The sequence below is a fragment of the Bos javanicus genome, chromosome 22 (assembly GCF_032452875.1).
Source record: "Bos javanicus breed banteng chromosome 22, ARS-OSU_banteng_1.0, whole genome shotgun sequence".
NCBI lineage: Eukaryota > Metazoa > Chordata > Mammalia > Artiodactyla > Bovidae > Bos > Bos javanicus.
Window position 1 is genome coordinate 27314405 of NC_083889.1, and position 17803 is coordinate 27332207.

General features: G+C 38.8%; 1 protein-coding gene across 3 annotated transcripts in view; it reads left to right on the top strand.

Annotated features, from left to right (window-relative positions):
- CNTN3 (contactin 3) overlaps positions 1-17803 on the top strand; it is a 400496-nt gene that overhangs the window by 257770 nt on the left and 124923 nt on the right. For all 3 annotated transcript variants that reach the window (XM_061396391.1, XM_061396393.1, XM_061396392.1), the window contains exons 6-8: positions 13663-13866; positions 15319-15421; positions 15939-16123. In XM_061396391.1, coding sequence (XP_061252375.1) covers positions 13663-13866; positions 15319-15421; positions 15939-16123 — 492 coding nt within the window. The remainder of the gene's footprint in view (positions 1-13662; positions 13867-15318; positions 15422-15938; positions 16124-17803) is intronic.

The window sequence follows — 17803 nt, forward strand, 5'->3', positions numbered from 1 at the left end:
TTATTTCTTTCTTTCAGAGAGACAGAAACGAGGGTCAGAGTGTATCTCCTGCATTGGCCAATTGAATAACTTTAATTCAAAGTAATCAATATGCCATTGAGTCGTATTTTGGGTAGCCTTTCCTGGCCCCCAGCAATTTGCTGTCTTAAGTGGATGCTCTGAACACTTACAGCAGTAATATGAAAGGTCAGTGATCACAGTTCCCCATAATAAATATAATAATAATGAAAAGTTTGAAATATTGATTGCAAGAGTTACCAAAATGTAACACAGAGACAGAATGTGAGGAAATGCTGTTGGAAAAATGGCCCCAATAGACTCATGTACGGAGAAGGCAATGGCACCCCACTCCAGTACTCTTGCCTGGAAAATCCCATGGACGGAGAAGCCTGGTAGGTTGCAGTCCATGGGGTCGCTGAGGGTCGGACACGACTGAGCGACTTCACTTTGACTTTTCACTTTCACGCATTGGAGAAGGAAATGGCAACCCACTCCAGTGTTCTTGCCTGGAGAATCCCAGGGACGGGGGAGCCTGGTGGGCTGCCGTCTGTGGGGTCGCACAGAGTCAGACACGACTGAAGCGACTTAGCAGCAGCAGCAGCAGCAGCAGACTCATGTAACACAGGGTTGCTGCAAACTCTCAGTTTGGAAAATAATAGGGTATCTGCAAAGCAAAATAAAGTAAAACTCAATAAAGTGATGTATGCCTTTATACATGTGTTAGGGAGCATGGGAGGCAGGGAAATGTGAGGTGGTCTAAAAGCTATTTTTCTGACTCTGTGATCTATCACTTTTCTGAAAACCTGCAAACTTCTGTCTATATTTGACTTGAACCTGAGGCTGCTATGAAATCTCCAGAGCATATCCTTTAGTGCCTAAAGAAATTGGCATTTATAGAGCCCTGCAGATTTGAAGGAAGGGAATTACTTTTGGTGATTCATTTCTTTGGGTCTTGTTTTTTTTGTTATCATGTTTATTTCACTTATTCAGGCATAATTGCACATCCTGCCATAATCAAATATTTATTTGATTTGGATTCATTTGATTTTCATTTATTTTTTAATGAGATGACTTAGAATTATTTTAGTAGTATAATTTATCATGGAGCCACTACTTTTTAAAATCTGTCATTCAGAAAAGCTAGACCAGGAACGGTGAAGATCCATTTTAAAATAAGTTTTTTTAAATGGTATTCAACCCTATTTTGATGAACAGTTTGATATGTTACTAATGGTAAGTAGTTGTACTGTGTGTGTGTGTGTGTGTGTGTGAGAAAGAGAGAGAGAAACATGAATGTCTTTACCTTCCTAAGAACTCATTTTTTGTCTTCTGTACGAAGACCCTTGTGATTTGGCAGAATGACTTCATCTCCTACTAATAACCTGATTTCTATTTAACAGTGAGAATGAACATTTATTCTGCTTAAAAAATCACCTACATGGTAAGAAGAGAAATATCAAGTCCTCAACACATTCCTTAAGAAAATCATTTTAATTTTCATAAAAGAAAATGAGACTTGATGAGGAATGGACAGAGTTATTGTGATGCTGCTCCTTTATTAACTAGCCCCTAATTATTTCATTTATTTTATTGCACATTTTCCTCCTCCATAGACTTCTTTTGTATCATTTGCAATCCCATGAAATCCCTGTCTGGAATTAGCTTCTGAGGTTTGATGTGGGAATTACAGCCCCAAAACACCACCTTTAGATTCATTAAAAGGCAGCCTTCCCATAGATAGCTTGTACTAAAGACAGTTTCCATTTTGCAAGGCAGTGTAAATTTTGCATATCATTTTAATAAGCAAGGCAGGTCAATCAAATTATAATTGGCTCCAATTAGCACTCCCATGAGCTGTAGGACTCTTTACCTTCTCTTGGGCTGCACTTAAAAAGAAAATGTTATTTACTGTCACTGAAGTCATTAAAAATATCCATTATTCAGTGTAAGTGATGAAGCAAGTGCAAACCTGGAAAAAAGGATATGGCATATATTTAAGATCTGTGCACCAAATGCACAATATGTCAAGCGTGTGTGTGTGCGTGCATGCTAAGTTGCTTCAGTTGGGTCTGATTCGTTGTGACCCCATGGACTGTAGCCCACCTGGCTCCTCTGTCCATGGTAGTCTCCAGGCGAGAATACTGGAGTGGGTTGCCATGCCCTCCTCCAGGGGATCTTCCCGACCTAGGGATTGAATCTTGTCTCTTATGTCTCCTGCACTGGCAGCAGGGGTTCTTGACCACCAGCACCGCCTGGGTTCTTGACCACCAGCACCACCTGGGAAGCCCATGTCAAGTGTAGCAGTGTACAAAAACGTGTTCGTTACAAAGCATTTTCTTTTAGCTGCACAAGCAAGTCATGGCAATGAAACTTCCAATGTTGTAGCATTTGAGCTAATCATAAAATCACTTTTTAACATTTTTAGGATATCTACACTCTTTGAAAAGGTACATTTTTATAATAAAGATGAGGAAGTCAAGAAGAAATGAATTATATTCCCCAAAGTCTCTTTTTTCTTAACTTCTAACTACCATTTTGTGGCTCTCTTCCTGAGTGTCATTGTAATACCAGCAATTCTCATACAAGCTGGGGGATGAGTAACTGCTGATTGGGTCTGTGGCATGAGAAGTCTTGTCATATCCTCATAAAGCATCATGATGACTCCATCCTGTCCTTGTTAGATCTCATCTTCTATGAAAGTCTGAACCACTTGCTGTAGCAATATCCTTTTTCTTTAGCACCCTTGCAAAGGAAGTATGTCAGTAAATACCTTGCCAGTGTTTTTGCAAATCCATCTCTAAATCTGTCTCCTCTTTTACCCCAGATCATTTCTGGGCATTAAGTATTGAATGTCACTGCAGTGGACTCCCACTTGTATTTCCTCTTGAGATTGCCTTGTAGCAAGGAGACAGTCTCACCAGAATAACTTGAACTAAGGAAGAGAGAGAGGAGGTTAATTGGAAAAATAAATAAATAAATGTTCTTGAGAAAGAGGAAGAATGCATACACGGAAGCAGGCTTCCCTGGTGGCTCAGATAGCAAAGAATCTACCTACAGTGCAGGAGACCCAAGTTCATTCTCTGGGTCAGGAAGAACCTCTGGAGAAGAGAATGACCACTCACTCCAGTCTTCTTGCCTGGTGAAGTCCATGGACAGAAGAGCCTGAAGGACTGAAGTCCACGGGGTCGCAAAGAGCCAGCTGTCACTGAGCACCTAGGCACACACATGTATATAGAAACAAAAATAAAAAAATAGCCTCTAGAGAGGGCAGTGCACATTTCTGCCTCAACAAATATGGAGGAAAGAGTGTCACTTTGGCACCAAATCAATTTTAGCAGCCATGATACCCAGAAGGCATTTGTTAGGAGATGAGCTTCCCTCAGTTCAGTTCAGTCGCTCAGTCGTGTCCGACTCTTTGCGACCCCATGAATTGCAGCACGCCAGGATTCCCTGTCCATCACCAACTCCTGGAGTTCACTCAGACTCATGTCCATCAAGTCGGTGAGGCCATCCAGCCATCTCATCCTCTGTCATCCCCTTCTCCTCCTGCCCCCAATCCCCCCAGCACCAGAGTCTTTTCCAATGAGTCAGTTCTTCTCATGAGGTGGCCAAAGTACTGGAGTTTCAGCTTTAGCATCATTCCTTCCAAAGAAATCCCAGGGCTGATCTCCTTCAGAATGGACTGATTGGATCTCCTTGCAGTCCAAGGGATTCTCAAGAGTCTTCTCCAACACCACAGTTCAAAAGCATCAATTCTTCGGTGCTCAGCTTTCTTCACAGTCCAACTCTCACATCCATACATGACCACAGGAAAAACCATAGCCTTGACTAGACGGACCTTTGTTGGCAAAGTAATGATGTCTCTGCCTTTCAGTATGCTATCTAGGTTGGTCATAACTTTCCTTCCAAGGAGTAAGTGTCTTTTAATTTCATGGCTTCCCTAGCAGAAGCAATAAAAATAAAGACAAGGATGGCAATGCCTAGTCAAGTCAGAATGTGATGGAAGATGCAGGTACCCACTGAAAATACTCCCTGTTCCTAAAAGAAAATAGTAGAGTCAAAAGTAGTGGTCACAGAACTACATTATTTCTTGAAAGTTATTACACAATAGAATGGCTGGTATATGCTTCCTCATGGTACTCACTAAAGCAAGAGAGAGAAACAAAGAAGGTGAAGTACAGGGAGCTAACGGGCTAGCATGAGCTCCATGATTTTTTTTTTTTTTCCACTAAAGAAGAAAACATGACAGCCCTATAAAGAAGGGAGGAGTAAAAATAAATAAGGCAACTAAGAGGTCATCAAACTCATAAATTTGGTCTAGAGATAATATTAACCTAAAACAAGAGTCGACAAATTAAAAAAAAAAAAAAAAGATCAGCTAAATCTTTGAAGCTTCACGAGCCATATAGTCTTTGTGTCAACTACTCACTCTGCTCCCACAGCCCGAAAGTGGCCCTTGCACAACGATTGAGGAGGTGTGAGTACGTTCCGAAAGATGTAGTTTACAAAGCAGGTAGCAGTCTGGGTTTGACCTCCTGGGCGTTTCTTGCTGACCTGTGGCCACCTGGTATGAAAGGAGAAAAGAAGGTCACCTTTAGTGTTTTCCCTCCCCGATCGTTGTTCTAACCCTAGGACCTTCGCAAGCCAAGCCTGTAAGCCTGTAAATCAGAACGCATTGGAAACCTGCATAGGTAATATTGTCACCAAAAGTTATTACAAAACAACTTTTGAAAGACAAGACATCGGAATGTTAGAAGTGGCCGTAGATGCCTTCTACTTCAAGGTGCAGACTTTTCTATCCTAATCCTCGATCCTTCTTTGAAACTCAAAGTTTCAATTGTCTACCATTGCTTTAGTTTTTGTATATGTTATTTGTTCTAGATCCTCTGTCATTGTGGTGTCATGTGTAAACTAGCAAAATTTCCTTCTCAACTGTATGAATCAGTGTTAAAAATCTTGAGTGACATCAAGCAAGCTCTCAGCCCCTTTTAAATATGTCTTATTTTAAAGTAGGTCACACTTTCCAATTGGCACCACAGAAAATCGCCTGTTACTTGCACAGATTTGCTCAACTGCAATTCTGTTTGACAGAATTTCTTCTAGAAAATGCCTATACAAAGGATTGGATATCCCTCATAATAGAATTTTATAATGGAACCTGAAATAAACCCTTAAATATCAGTAATATGTGTATTAATGTATCTCCAGGTAAACACTGAGGTGACATATTTCATGTTAAGTTGACTGGCCTTACGCTTAAGTGACTCAGGAAGGCAGGTGATTGGAGGAATGATGTCATTCATCAAGTATTACTTTTTAGAAAGCTGAGGTTCAGTACTGCATTTTGTTAATTTATGGCTTCGATTGGTAAAACCTCTTTGTTCTCTAATAAGAAATATTTCTCATTCCCAATATTCATGTAACATTGTTAATAGAAAGCCCAGCGGCCAAGAAGTTTTGGCATAATGTGCTTGTGATTTATACAAGAGGTTGGGAAAGGTTTCATAAAGCCTAGCTTGTTTGAGTATATAAAATTATCATTTTTATTATAGCTTTGTATTTATCATCATGCATAAAATGATGTTGAAAAGTCTCCAAAGAATGCTGATTTGATATACATTTTACTTTGCAGTATGCAATTAACATTTATTGCAAATGCAGATTTTTGTGATGAATAAAACTCTGATAGTATTATGCCAGGTATTTTTTTTTCTTTTTTCAGAATACAGTGAATCGCATAATTTTCTAACATTTTTAATCAGAGTGGCACCGTATATATTTTAACATAGACATGCAGTCAATAAATGAAATAGTGCAGATCTTCTTTCTCTTCACTGTAAGACAGAAAAGTTATATTTCATTCCATTTCAATGAGAAAGTCTGTAAAGAAAGGAAGGTTGGTGCTAGAAAATTCTGTGTACCACTCATGAACAGTATATACTATAACTATAGGTTTGATTTCTTTCCATAAATCTTTGAGGATCTGAATCTTTATATAGAACACTCACTAATTCATTTGCCTTGTGATTTCATTGTAGCTTAATATCTCTTTTGGAATTACCCCTCCCTACTTGTATTGATCTTATAAATAGATTGTGTAAAAGCTAATTCTTCCTTAGTCATTAGCCGGGTATGCTTTCTCCACTCTTTGTCCCTGGTTGTTAGCTTTTCTTTGAAAATTGTATCTGTAGCATTTAGTGTGCCTAACATATAGTGACCACTTCATTGGAACTGTCATCGTCATTTGTATTAGTTTTCTGTTGCCACTGTTAGGAATTATCACAAATTTCATAGCTCAAAACATCACAAACTTATTATCTCACAGTGCTGCAAGTCAGAAACCTGTGGAGGAGGAAAAATAGTTTTCCTTCTAGCCTTCTAGTCTCTTGGCTTAGATACCCCCCACCCATAATAAGAGACAAATGAACAGAAGAAAAGCAAGCAGAATTTGAATATAAAACATATATATTATATATGAACACGCTAAATATGATAGCCCAGGTGGTGCTAGTGGTAAAGAATCTGCATGCCGATGCAGGAGACATAGGTTAGATCCCTGGGTTGGGAAGATGCCCTGGAGAAGGAAATGGCAACCCACTCCAGTATTCTTGCTGAAAAAATTCCATGGACAGACGAGCCTGCTGAGCTACAGTCCATACGTTTCAAAAAGTCAGACACGACTGAGTATACATGCATATGTCTCATATGTACATTGAAGAGACCCAAGAAAAATGAATAACTCCCTGTAATGGCCAGAGTCACCATGGGAGGAGGACAGCTGTTATAGGAGGTGGTTAGGAAAAGTATGGTCAGCAAGATGAAGACAGTTATATAGATTTCAATTCTTAAATTCCACATTGATTAGAGCTTAGTCATCCTTTTTTTCCTGGTACACAGATAGAGATTCCCCTTATAAATGTAAACGTCTCTTACAAAACGATAATTTCTACTCAGTTTTCAGAGCTTTCCCTAAGTACTGCTTCTTAAAAATAACCAACTTAAAGTGATCCTTATGCCAAACAGGCATATTTTGAGGTGCTATATTCTTCTGTCCTTCAAGTCCAACACAGGTCTCACTGGGCTAAAATAAAGGGCTACGTTCACTTGCTTCTGCAGTTTCTAAAGCTACCCACATTTGTTGGCTCTTGGTCTCAGACAGCAATCCCATAACTCTGTTCTCTGCTTTCCTGGTTGCAGTTCTGACCCTCCTGTCTCCCCATTTTGTTCCTTAGGACGTTTGGGATTACATTTCGTAATTCCAGATCCATCTAAGAGTCTCAACTTGATCACATCTGCAGACTTCCTTTGTTGTTTGTATTATTTCCCCTAATGCTGCTGTAACAAAATCACCATGAATTTAGTGGCTTAAAACACACACATTTCTTCTTTCTTAGTTCTGAAGGTCCAAAGTCCAAAACCAGTTTCATTTGACTAAAAGTCAAGATGTTGGCAGATGTGCTTTCCTTCCAGAGGTCCAAAGGAAAAATCTGACTTCTTGCCTTTTCCTGCTTCTAGAAGTCATTGCATTCCTGGACTTGTGGTCCCTTTCTTCATTTTCAAACCCCAAATTTAGCATCTTGAAGTAATCTTTCTCTGACTACAACTTCTGCCTCTGACATCACACATCCTTTCAATGACTCTGACCCTCCTGCTTCACTCTTATAAGGACCCTTGAGGTGACAGCGGGCCCACCCAGATAATCTGGAATAATTGTCCCATTGCAACACCCTCAATGTATTAACATCTTCAAAGTCCCTCCTGCCCTACCAGCTAGCATAATCAGAATTTAGGAATTAGGATGTAGACATGTTCTAAAGTAAAAGTATGTAAACTCAAAGAATGTATACTATTTTGTCTACCATTATTAAGCCCGGGCTCTCTTTTAAACTTTTGTTTGCCAGGTTTCTGCCCATGTGTTAGGCATTTGCTTCTAAGTTATCTTCCTAGTGTCTCAAAATCTTTTTTCAGGACAACCTTTTTCCCATCTCCACAGTGATATTTCTTTCTGATTTTCCTATTTCCTCTGCTTATTCCAGCTCAAAACCTTAGAGTTAGTATTTTGTGTTGTTAGATTTTTTTTTTATCCCTCTTGATTTTCTGAGGATGTCTTTGGAGGAAGCAGTGGAGGAAAACCACTGTATTATTCTGGTTATATCATATTCCAATAGGTGGGTTATTGTACAGTGGTTTAAGGCTACCAAAATCAGATTGATTATGTTCTTTGCAGCCAAAGATGGAGATACTCTATACAGTCAGTAAAAACAAGACCTGGAGCTGCTGGTGGCTCAGATCCTGAGCTTCTTATTGCAAAATTCAGGCTTAAATTGAAGAAAGTAGGGAAAACCACTAGGCCATTCACATATGACCTAAATCAAATCCCTTATGATTATATGGTGGAGATGAAGAATAGAATCAATGGATTAGATCTGGGAGACAAGAGTTCCTGAAGAACTATGAGCGAAGGTTTGTAATATTGTACAGGAGATGGTGACCAAAACCATCCCAAAGAAAAAGAACTGCAAGAAGGTGAAGTGGTTGTCTGAGGAGGTTTTACAAATAGATGAGGAAAGGAGAGAAGTGCAAAGCAAGGGAGAAAGGGAATGATATATGCAGCTGAATGCAGAGTTACAGAGAATAGCAAGGCGAGACAAGAAGGCCTTCTTCAATGAACAATGCAGAGAAATAGAGGAAAGCAATAGAATGGGAAAGACTATAGAAATTTCATCAGGAACATTGGAGATATCAAGGAAATATTTCATGCAAGGGTGGGCACAATAAAAGACAGAAATTGCAAGGACCTAACAGAAGCAGAAGGGATTAAGAAAACTAGGCAAGAATACACAGAAGAACTATACAAGAAAGGTATTAATGACCCAGATAACCAAGATGGTTTGGTCACTCACCTAGAGCCAGATATCCTGGAGTGTGAAGTCAAGTGGGCCTTAGGAAACATTTCTACAAACATAGCTAGTGGAGGGGATGTAATTCCAGCTGAGCTACTTAAAATCCTAAAAGATGATGCTGTTAAAGTGCTACACTCAATATGCCAGCAAATCTGGAAAACTCAGCAGTGGCCACAGGACTGGAAAAGGTCAGTTTTCATTCTAATCCCAAAGAAAGGCAATGCCAAAGAATGCTAGAGCTACCACACAATTGCACTAATCTCACATGCTAGCAAAATAATGCTCAAAATTCTCCAAGCCAGGCTTGAACAGTAGGTGAACCATGAACTGTTGCACTCATATGTAAGAAAATTTGGAAAACTCAGCAGTGGCCACAGGACTGGAAAAAGTCAGTTTTCATTCCAATCCCAAAGAAAGCAATGCCAGAGAGTGTTCAGACTACCATACAATTGCACTCATTCCACATGCTGGCAAGGTTATACTCAAAAGCCTTCAAGCTAGGCTTCCGCAGAGTGTGAACCAAGAAATTCCAGTGTACAAGCTGTGTTTCAAAGAGGCAGAGGAACCAACATCCATTGGATCATCAAAAAAGCAAGAAGATTCCAGAAAAACATCTACTTTGCTTCATTGACTATGCTAAAGCCTTTGACTGTGTGTATCACAATAAAATTGTGGAAAATTCTTAAAGAGATGGGAGCACCAGACCACATTACCTGTCTCCTTAGAAACCTGCATGCAGGTCAAGAAGGAACAGTTAGAACCGGACATGGAACAGCAGACTGGTTCCAAATTGGGAAAGCAGTACATCACGGCTATATGTTGTCATCCTGCCTATTTAACTTATATGTAGAGTACATCATGTGAAATGCCAGGCTTGATGAACCACAAGCTGGAATCAAGATTTCTGGGAGAAACATCAACAACCACAAATATGCAGATAATACCGTTCTAACAGCAGAAAGTGAAAAGGAGCTAACGAGCCTCTTGATGAAAGTGAAAGATGAGAGTGAAAAAGCTGGCTTAAAACTCAACACTCAAAAAACTAAGATCATGGCATCTGGTCCTATCACTTTATGGAAACTAGAAGGAGAAAAGTGGAAGCGGTGACCGATTTTATTTCCTTGTGCTCCAAAATCATTGCGGACAGTGACTGCAGCCATGAAATTAAAAGACACTTGCTCCTTGGAAGGAAAGCTATGACAAAGTTAGACAGTGTATTAAAAACCTGAGGTATTGGTTGCCAACAACAACAGCAAAAAAAGATCCATATAATCAAAGCTATAGTTTTTCTAGTAATCACATACATGTGTGAGAATCAGACCATAAAGAAGGCTGAGAGCCAGAGAATCAATGCTTTCAAACTGTGGTGCTGGAGAAGACTCTAGAGTCCCTTCTACAGCAGGGGGATCAAACCAGTCATTTCTAAAGGAAATCAACCCTGAATATTCATTACTTCTGAAGGACTGTTGCTAAAGCTGAAACTCCAGTACTTTGGCCACCTGGTGTGAAGAGCTGACTCATTGGAACAGACCCTGATTCTGGGAAAGATTGAAGGCAAATGGAAAAGGGGGCAGCATGGGATGAGATGGTTAGATAGCATCAGTGGACATGAATCTGAGCAAACTCAGGGAGACAGTGGAGGACAGAGGAGCCTGGCATTATTCAGTCCATGGGGTTGCAAAGAATTGGACACAGCTTAGTGACTGAACAAGAAATCAGTAACTAAGCCCAGAAAGATTGCATAAATGGTGGAAATTTTTCTTCTTTGAAGGGGCATGAGTTAGGTATCAAGATAGGCTTACACTGACTCTGGGATGCTGATTTGTCTGGGCTTCTCTAGAGGACAGGTACTAAGAATAAAAGTGAAAAAGTGAGAGAGAAAGTCACTCAGTTGTGTCAGACTCTTTGCAACCCCATGGACTATACTCTCCTTGGAATTCTCCAGGCCAGAATACTGAAGTGGGTATCCTTTCCCTTCTCCAGGGGATCTTCCCAACCCAGGAATTGAACCCAGTCTCCCACATTGCAGGTGGATTCTTTCCCAGCTGAGCCACTAAGAATAAACCAAAGATCAATTTGTAAATTTGAAGAGCTTGGGGGATGAGGGGCAGGACTCTCTTGATGGAAGTTGTAGAGAGGGGCAGTTGCCTGAAAGAAAGTGAGTGAAAGGCAATGTTTCCTCCAGGTCTGAAGGGAGAGGCAGTTTTTAAATATCCCTCAGTGAAGGAAGATAGTGTGTTGCTCAATTTCAGCAACATCGTGTGAGTTCAGGTTTCCTAAGAGACAGACTACAAGACAGGATCAGAGAATCAGACATTAAAAACACACACATAAACAAGCAAACAAAACAGAAAAAGTGCCTGTGAAGGATAAGGAGGAAGGGAGCAGCAATGGGTCAAGGGAGATTGAGACTGAGATTCAGCTCTGAAAGCTTTGAACAAAGATAGGGGAGGAAAACTTGGGCAGGCAGAATGCCAGAGCACAGTTCTGAAAACACCGTGGCCATTCTGGTGGAGTCCGCAAGCGTTAGTTGCCCTTGTGAGGAATCCTGCAGGAATGGCAGCATTAACACCCTAGGGGAACTTCGTTAGCTGGAAGCAGCCTGTTCTGTCAGGGAGCAGCAGAAGTTTTACTCTCCCTGGATTAAAGAGAGAGGTACAATCATATCAATTTCATGAATAAAACATTTCAAAAAGCAGAATAAGATTGCTTTGCTTTGCTTTCTTTAAAACAAAGAAAGCCGGATTAGTCATTCTGTCATGTCCTGACTCTTTGAGCCCCCATGGTCTGTAGCCTGCCAGGCTCCTCTGTCCATGGGATTCTCCAGGCAAGAATACTGGAGTGGGTTCCCATTCCCTTCTCCAGGGGATCTTCCCAACCCAGAGACAAACCAGATCTCCTGCATTGCAGTGGATTCTTTACCCATTGAGCCATTTAGGGGAGCCTACAACATTCTTCAGCTCTGTAGTTTATTTAGTACTAGTGCAAGAGAAAGCACCATCAGGATAGGCAGGAGACCAACTGTGGAGTGGATGTTGGAGATACATTTTTGTTTTCATACAATTTAACAAACAAATCACATGACTGAGTAGAATTTCATGAAACACTCTGCTGATATGATAGCCCGATGTAAAGCTCAGTTCAGGATTACAGATCAATGTTTCTGAACATCTGCACAGTATGACATTGACTTGCTAAGCTTTAGAATCATCCAGCATTCCCAGCTGCTTTGAAGGTAGAAGAGAGACAGTCATTTTTCATTTTCACCAGGTGCTTGCTCTTCACCCAGTTCCCCTTTTACATGCTCTTTTCCCTCCGTCAGGAGCACTTTTATCCCTTCGTGTCAGAATGTTCTCCTGTTTTTTAAGACCCGTTCTTCAGTTATAAGAATGTCATCTCTCCTTCCTCTGAAACCCACAGTAACTCTCACCCAGTGACACTGTGTCACTGTTATTTGTGTAATGACTAATTGTCTCCCTCTAACAAGTAGAAAGACCCTACACCTTTGGAATTGTGCCTTAAATATATTTCTTTGAGTTTGTTATTCATTAAAATTGATTTTTATTGCATCTGGTTTTTGAAGATGCTTTTGGAAAAGCATTACAGTATGAACCAGTGCTACAAGGTTAGTAAAATTGTAAAAGAAAATACAGCCACAGAAAGAAAAAATTAAATAGGCCAACTACAATAACTATATTACATAATGACTTGCTTCTGAAAAATATGAGCATCTAGAGCAAAGCAACCTAATATTTAGCCCTTATTATCACAGAGGAGGAGAACAACAGTTCCTTTAAAAGGGAGAGTTCGTTTGCCTTGTTCCCAAAGTTCAGGAAAACTCTAATGTTGGACTTGATTTGGACATTAGTAACATAATTTTATCTTAATTAACTCAATAAATATTTATCGAGGGCAGTTAGACATTTTTGGATGTTTCCATTTGCTAATTTAGAAGAGGAAGGCAAGCAGGATAAAAATTGACATCTCTTTTTGTTTACCAAGTGGTGGGAAGACAGATAAGTAAATAGATCGTTATATAAAAGTGACAAGTAATTTAAGTAATATCAGCATAGAGTTGCTCTGTATAAAAGCACTTACTCAGAGAATGAGAGATAAGGAAGACTTTTCTGAGTAGGTGATTCATGATATTGGAACCAATCTTTGAAAAATATAACTTTATAAGTTATTTCGACAGAATGAGCTTTGGTGTTGAAAGGGGAGGAAAGCCTTGAACAGGGCAAAAGGACAGTACAGCCTCTGAGAGCAGCATATATAAAGACCCACAAACAAGAGACAGTAGTAGGCTTCTCAGTTTCTAAGGCAATAAGTAGGGGCTTAATCATGCATGGTCTCATTTTCAAGTTAAGCAATTTTTCATTATTCCAAAGAGTACCGAGTAATTGCCAAAAGTGTTATAGCAGGAGGTGGCATGATGAGATTGATAATTTTGAGAGATCATAGAGCATGTAGTGTGGAGACACAAATTAAAAGGGAGCAAGACAAGCCAAAGAAACTTGTTAGGAGGTGTCTAGAGTAGTGATAATAACAGTGATAATATCGCTCCCACAAGAATGCGGATCGACAGTGACCTCCGTAGAACGCAGAGTAAACAGCATCATGTCACGTAATGGTTTCTCTCCATGACCTGCAAGAAAACCCTAAGTGTTGCTTTGCAGTAAAGGTGATTTCAGATATTTTTAATATATTGTAGAAATTTTTCCTTCAAGATAGAATTTCTTTTCTTTAAAAATTTTACTAGAACTGTCATATGCTTGGATCTTCAATGAATATCCATCATTTGTCGAAGAAGATAGTCGGAGATTTGTCTCTCAAGAGACAGGCCACCTCTACATAGCCAAAGTGGAACCATCTGACGTGGGCAATTATACGTGTGTGGTGACTAGTACAGTGACAAATGCCAGAGTGCTGGGTTCCCCAACTCCTTTGGTGCTTCGTTCTGACGGTAGGAAATATGTCAAGGGGCAATTCTAAGTGGAAATGCTGTTGTGAATACTAGACAAAACAAATTAGGAGAAATGAAAAGTGTATCGTGTAGAATTATTTTTTTTTCCAGAACAAAAAATATTTATGGGTACAGTGGCTAAAATGATTCCATCAACTATAAGTCCCTGTAAAGTAATTCTTACTACTCAGAACTGACTTCCTAATTTGCAGGGACCAATACTGAGTAAAGATGAGGAACTGCTTGTTAAAATGTTTTAAAGAATCTCAAGATGGTGGCACTATGCCTTTAAACCAAATATGAACCCTTCAAGCCTGGGGGTCACCTTGCATTCTCATGACGTCACCCGTCTTGACTTTTGCCAGCCTGACATTATTAAAGTTCTAGATATTTTGTTTTAGGTTAAAAAGCATCTATAAATAAAATCAAAGAAAAAATTGTACATTAGATCCCTAGAATTTATTCATCTTATAATTGAAAGTTTGTACACTCTGACCAACATCACCTCATTTCCCCTACCCCTACCACCATAGCGATTATAGTAATGCCGTGTTGCAAACTTGAAATTGGCTGAGAGAGTAGATCTTAAGTGTTCTCACTAGAGAAAAAAAAAATTATTTTAAAAAATTGAAAATAGTAAATATGTGAGGTGTTAAATATGTTGACTTGCCTGGTGTAATTATTTCACAATGTATATATGTATGAACTCATCACATTGTACACCCTAAAAAATGACATTATGCAGTTTTTATTTGTCAGTCATACCTCACTAAAACTGGAGGGGGAAAAAGGAAAACATGTTTCTTTAGCCCCTCAGTGACTGTTTCAAGGGAGCCCATGAACTGCAAAGCAGATTTATAAGCCTGGGTCCTGTCCCAGTTACACAAAACAATATCTGATACAGCACAATGCCATGAACACGAAGTATCTAAGTACTTCTTTCCAGTCAAGTGTAATTGAATTTGACCGTTCTTGTTTATTACATTACCGTTTCTTGACTTCAGGGAGCTATTTGATAAGTTTAAGGTTGTGTCTATGCTACCAGGGTACCATTAAGTAAATTTCCTCCCATAATTTTTGCTCTTTAGGAAATTTTAAGAAGTCATTATATATTGTATATTGAAGTTTGACTAGAAATTTCCAAATTGAAAACAGAATAAAAAAGCCTCCCATTTTATATAATGTAAAAAAGGTCTAGTTGTTTTCTTGAAATTCCTCTGTAAGCTGTAACTTATGAATCATGGAATCCAAAGTTTCCACATATTTAATGATATTGCATATTTGGACCAAGGTAACACTGCTTCTAAAAGTACCTACTAGATGGCAAGTCAGTAATTTAAGTCATTAGGAAGAAGTACTTCAAAATAGAGCAAAAAAAAATTTATTTAAGAAAAATGGGAGAATTCCGAAAGGAAAGATTGAAACCATTAACTTTGTATTGTGCATTTACAGGTGTGATGGGTGAATATGAGCCGAAAATAGAAGTTCAGTTTCCAGAAACTCTTCCAGCAGCTAAAGGTTCAACTGTGAAATTGGAATGTTTTGCCCTTGGAAAGTAAGTTTTATAACATTTACACCGATATGCAGAAACATTTGGTTGCTGTGAGAGATCAAGATAGCTTTAGACAGACTCTTCTTTTCCTTACTTTCTAAAAATTTCTTTCATTTAGAAGTAAAGGAAAATTAAAATAGAGGAGAAATTCACATATATAATTTAGTTTGAGATTTTAAAGGCAATTTGCAGTAAATGACTGTGCCTGCCTAATTTCATAAACTAAATTGGTGTTATTTTTCTTTTGCTTGTTCATTTGTTGTATTATAATACTGTGGGTATGCATTTTCTCTAAATTATTAATTAACTCGAGAAAATGCACAGTTTATTTTATTAAAATATCAAGTTAAAGAGATAAATCTTTGCATGTGCAGGTTTAGTAATTGACAGCTGACTGTTTCTGCATTTGAAAAATCTGTACCATTTTTATTCTATCCTAACAAAAGTTTTATTTTGTCAAGCCTAAAAGGCTTCCAGACATCGCTTACAATAGCAAATAACTTGATAAATTTCTTCATAGTCCTGTACCTCAGATTAATTGGAGAAGAAGTGATGGACTGCCTTTTTCCAGTAAAATTAAGTTAAGGAAGTTCAGTGGTGTGCTTGAAATTCCCAACTTCCAACAAGAAGATTCAGGTTCCTATGAATGCATTGCTGAGAATTCACGAGGGAAAAATGTTGCCAGGGGGCGTCTCACTTACTATGGTAAGCCTTCACTTTTGGCATATTGGATTTTTACCTTTTGCTCTCTCTATAAATTATTGGTATTTGGATTGGAGGCTGGGTAGGAGATTTTAGCAGAATCCCAATGTCCAGCTTGTCCTGTTCTATACTTTGTTAAATGAGGATAAATATTTATCATAAAAGGAATTAAAAAGAAAGAAAATTTTGCAATGAAGTTGGAGACATAATATATTCTTACTGCATTTTAAACTGATTTATATGATAATGAAATATTCACTTTTTTTTGGGGGGGGGTTAAGAATAGCAATTTACTCACTTAACCAAATCAAGGAGAGATCTCCTTTCTGTCTGCTATTACCTCTAGAAAATGGGATTTTATATCTTTCTCTGTGATCTTTACTAAGCAGAAAGAAACTGTCTACTTGGAAAACCTGAAATTACTGCATTAGTCCAACCACATAAACTCAGGCTCGCTTGACCTCTTCAGTGTTATTCTATGCTTTCCAATAATAAAAATGTACCATGTTTGCTGCCTTTAATTTGTAGTCACATTTATTTTATGTACTGTTAAATTTGGGTAAGAAAGGTTAATACAATTACCTTTGTTTAGAGTCTGTTTTTAGGAAAATTCAGTTCAGTTCAGTCACTCAGTTGTGTCCGACCCTTTGTGACCCCATGAATCGCAGCACGCCAGGCCTCCCTGTCCATCACCAACTCCCAGAGTTCACTCAGACTCATACCCATTGAGTGGGTGATACCATCCAACCATCTCATCCTCTCTCGTCCTCTTCTCCTCCTGCCTTCAATCTCCCAGCATCAGGGTCTTAGGAAAATTAGATTATCTTTTTTGCCCAAACTTCTTTTCAAATCACTTTTATTAAGAAAAATAATATTAAGTATTTTTATGAAAGTATGATTTAGAAACTAGAAATAAAACATTTTATAAAATGTACTATAAAATATGTGAAGATGTAAACTCAGTGAATGTATTTTTGCAGTTTAACCATTAAAAACATTGTAAAACGAATGAGAATTGATCACTTTTGTGAACGGCAAATGACAATATATTCTATTTATTTTAAAAACTGAAAATTGAAATAATTTGCAATGCAAACTTGTATAGTATACATAAATATTACAGAGAGGAAAAATTTTGCAAAGACAAGTAAAGCCTCTTCAAAGGAACGTGAAGTTTGCAAGTGCATTACATCTGATTAGACTGACACTTGTTTTATTGTAAGTTTATAGGATCTGCCAGGAACAAAACGGAGGTGTGGATTGATAGCATGAGCCATTCTGTGTTGTACTTCTCCCTTCTTATTACAAGATTTGGTTAGAATACACAGCGCCAAGTTGCAGTTTCCCAGACACCACCTTCTACATGTTGGCAGGATGATACGGATATGTGCTGGGGACCCCTAAACCATGCGCTTGTATGGCTCTAAGTTGACCACAAACAAGTCCAAGCTCATTTTCTCCTTTCTAAACAGCCAGTACCTGACCCAGGGTAAGAAGTGACCAGGACAGGAAAATACAAGATATTCCAACTGTCTTAATGTTTTAGTAGGAATGTTTTTAGCTGTATGGAACGGCAGCCCTGCACCAATAATAAACCCTTGTTTGCTTGTTTGGCAAGACATTCAAAGCTAAGCTGACATTTAAGCGCCTTATAATCAGGCCCTGGCTCAGTTTCTCTGGCGT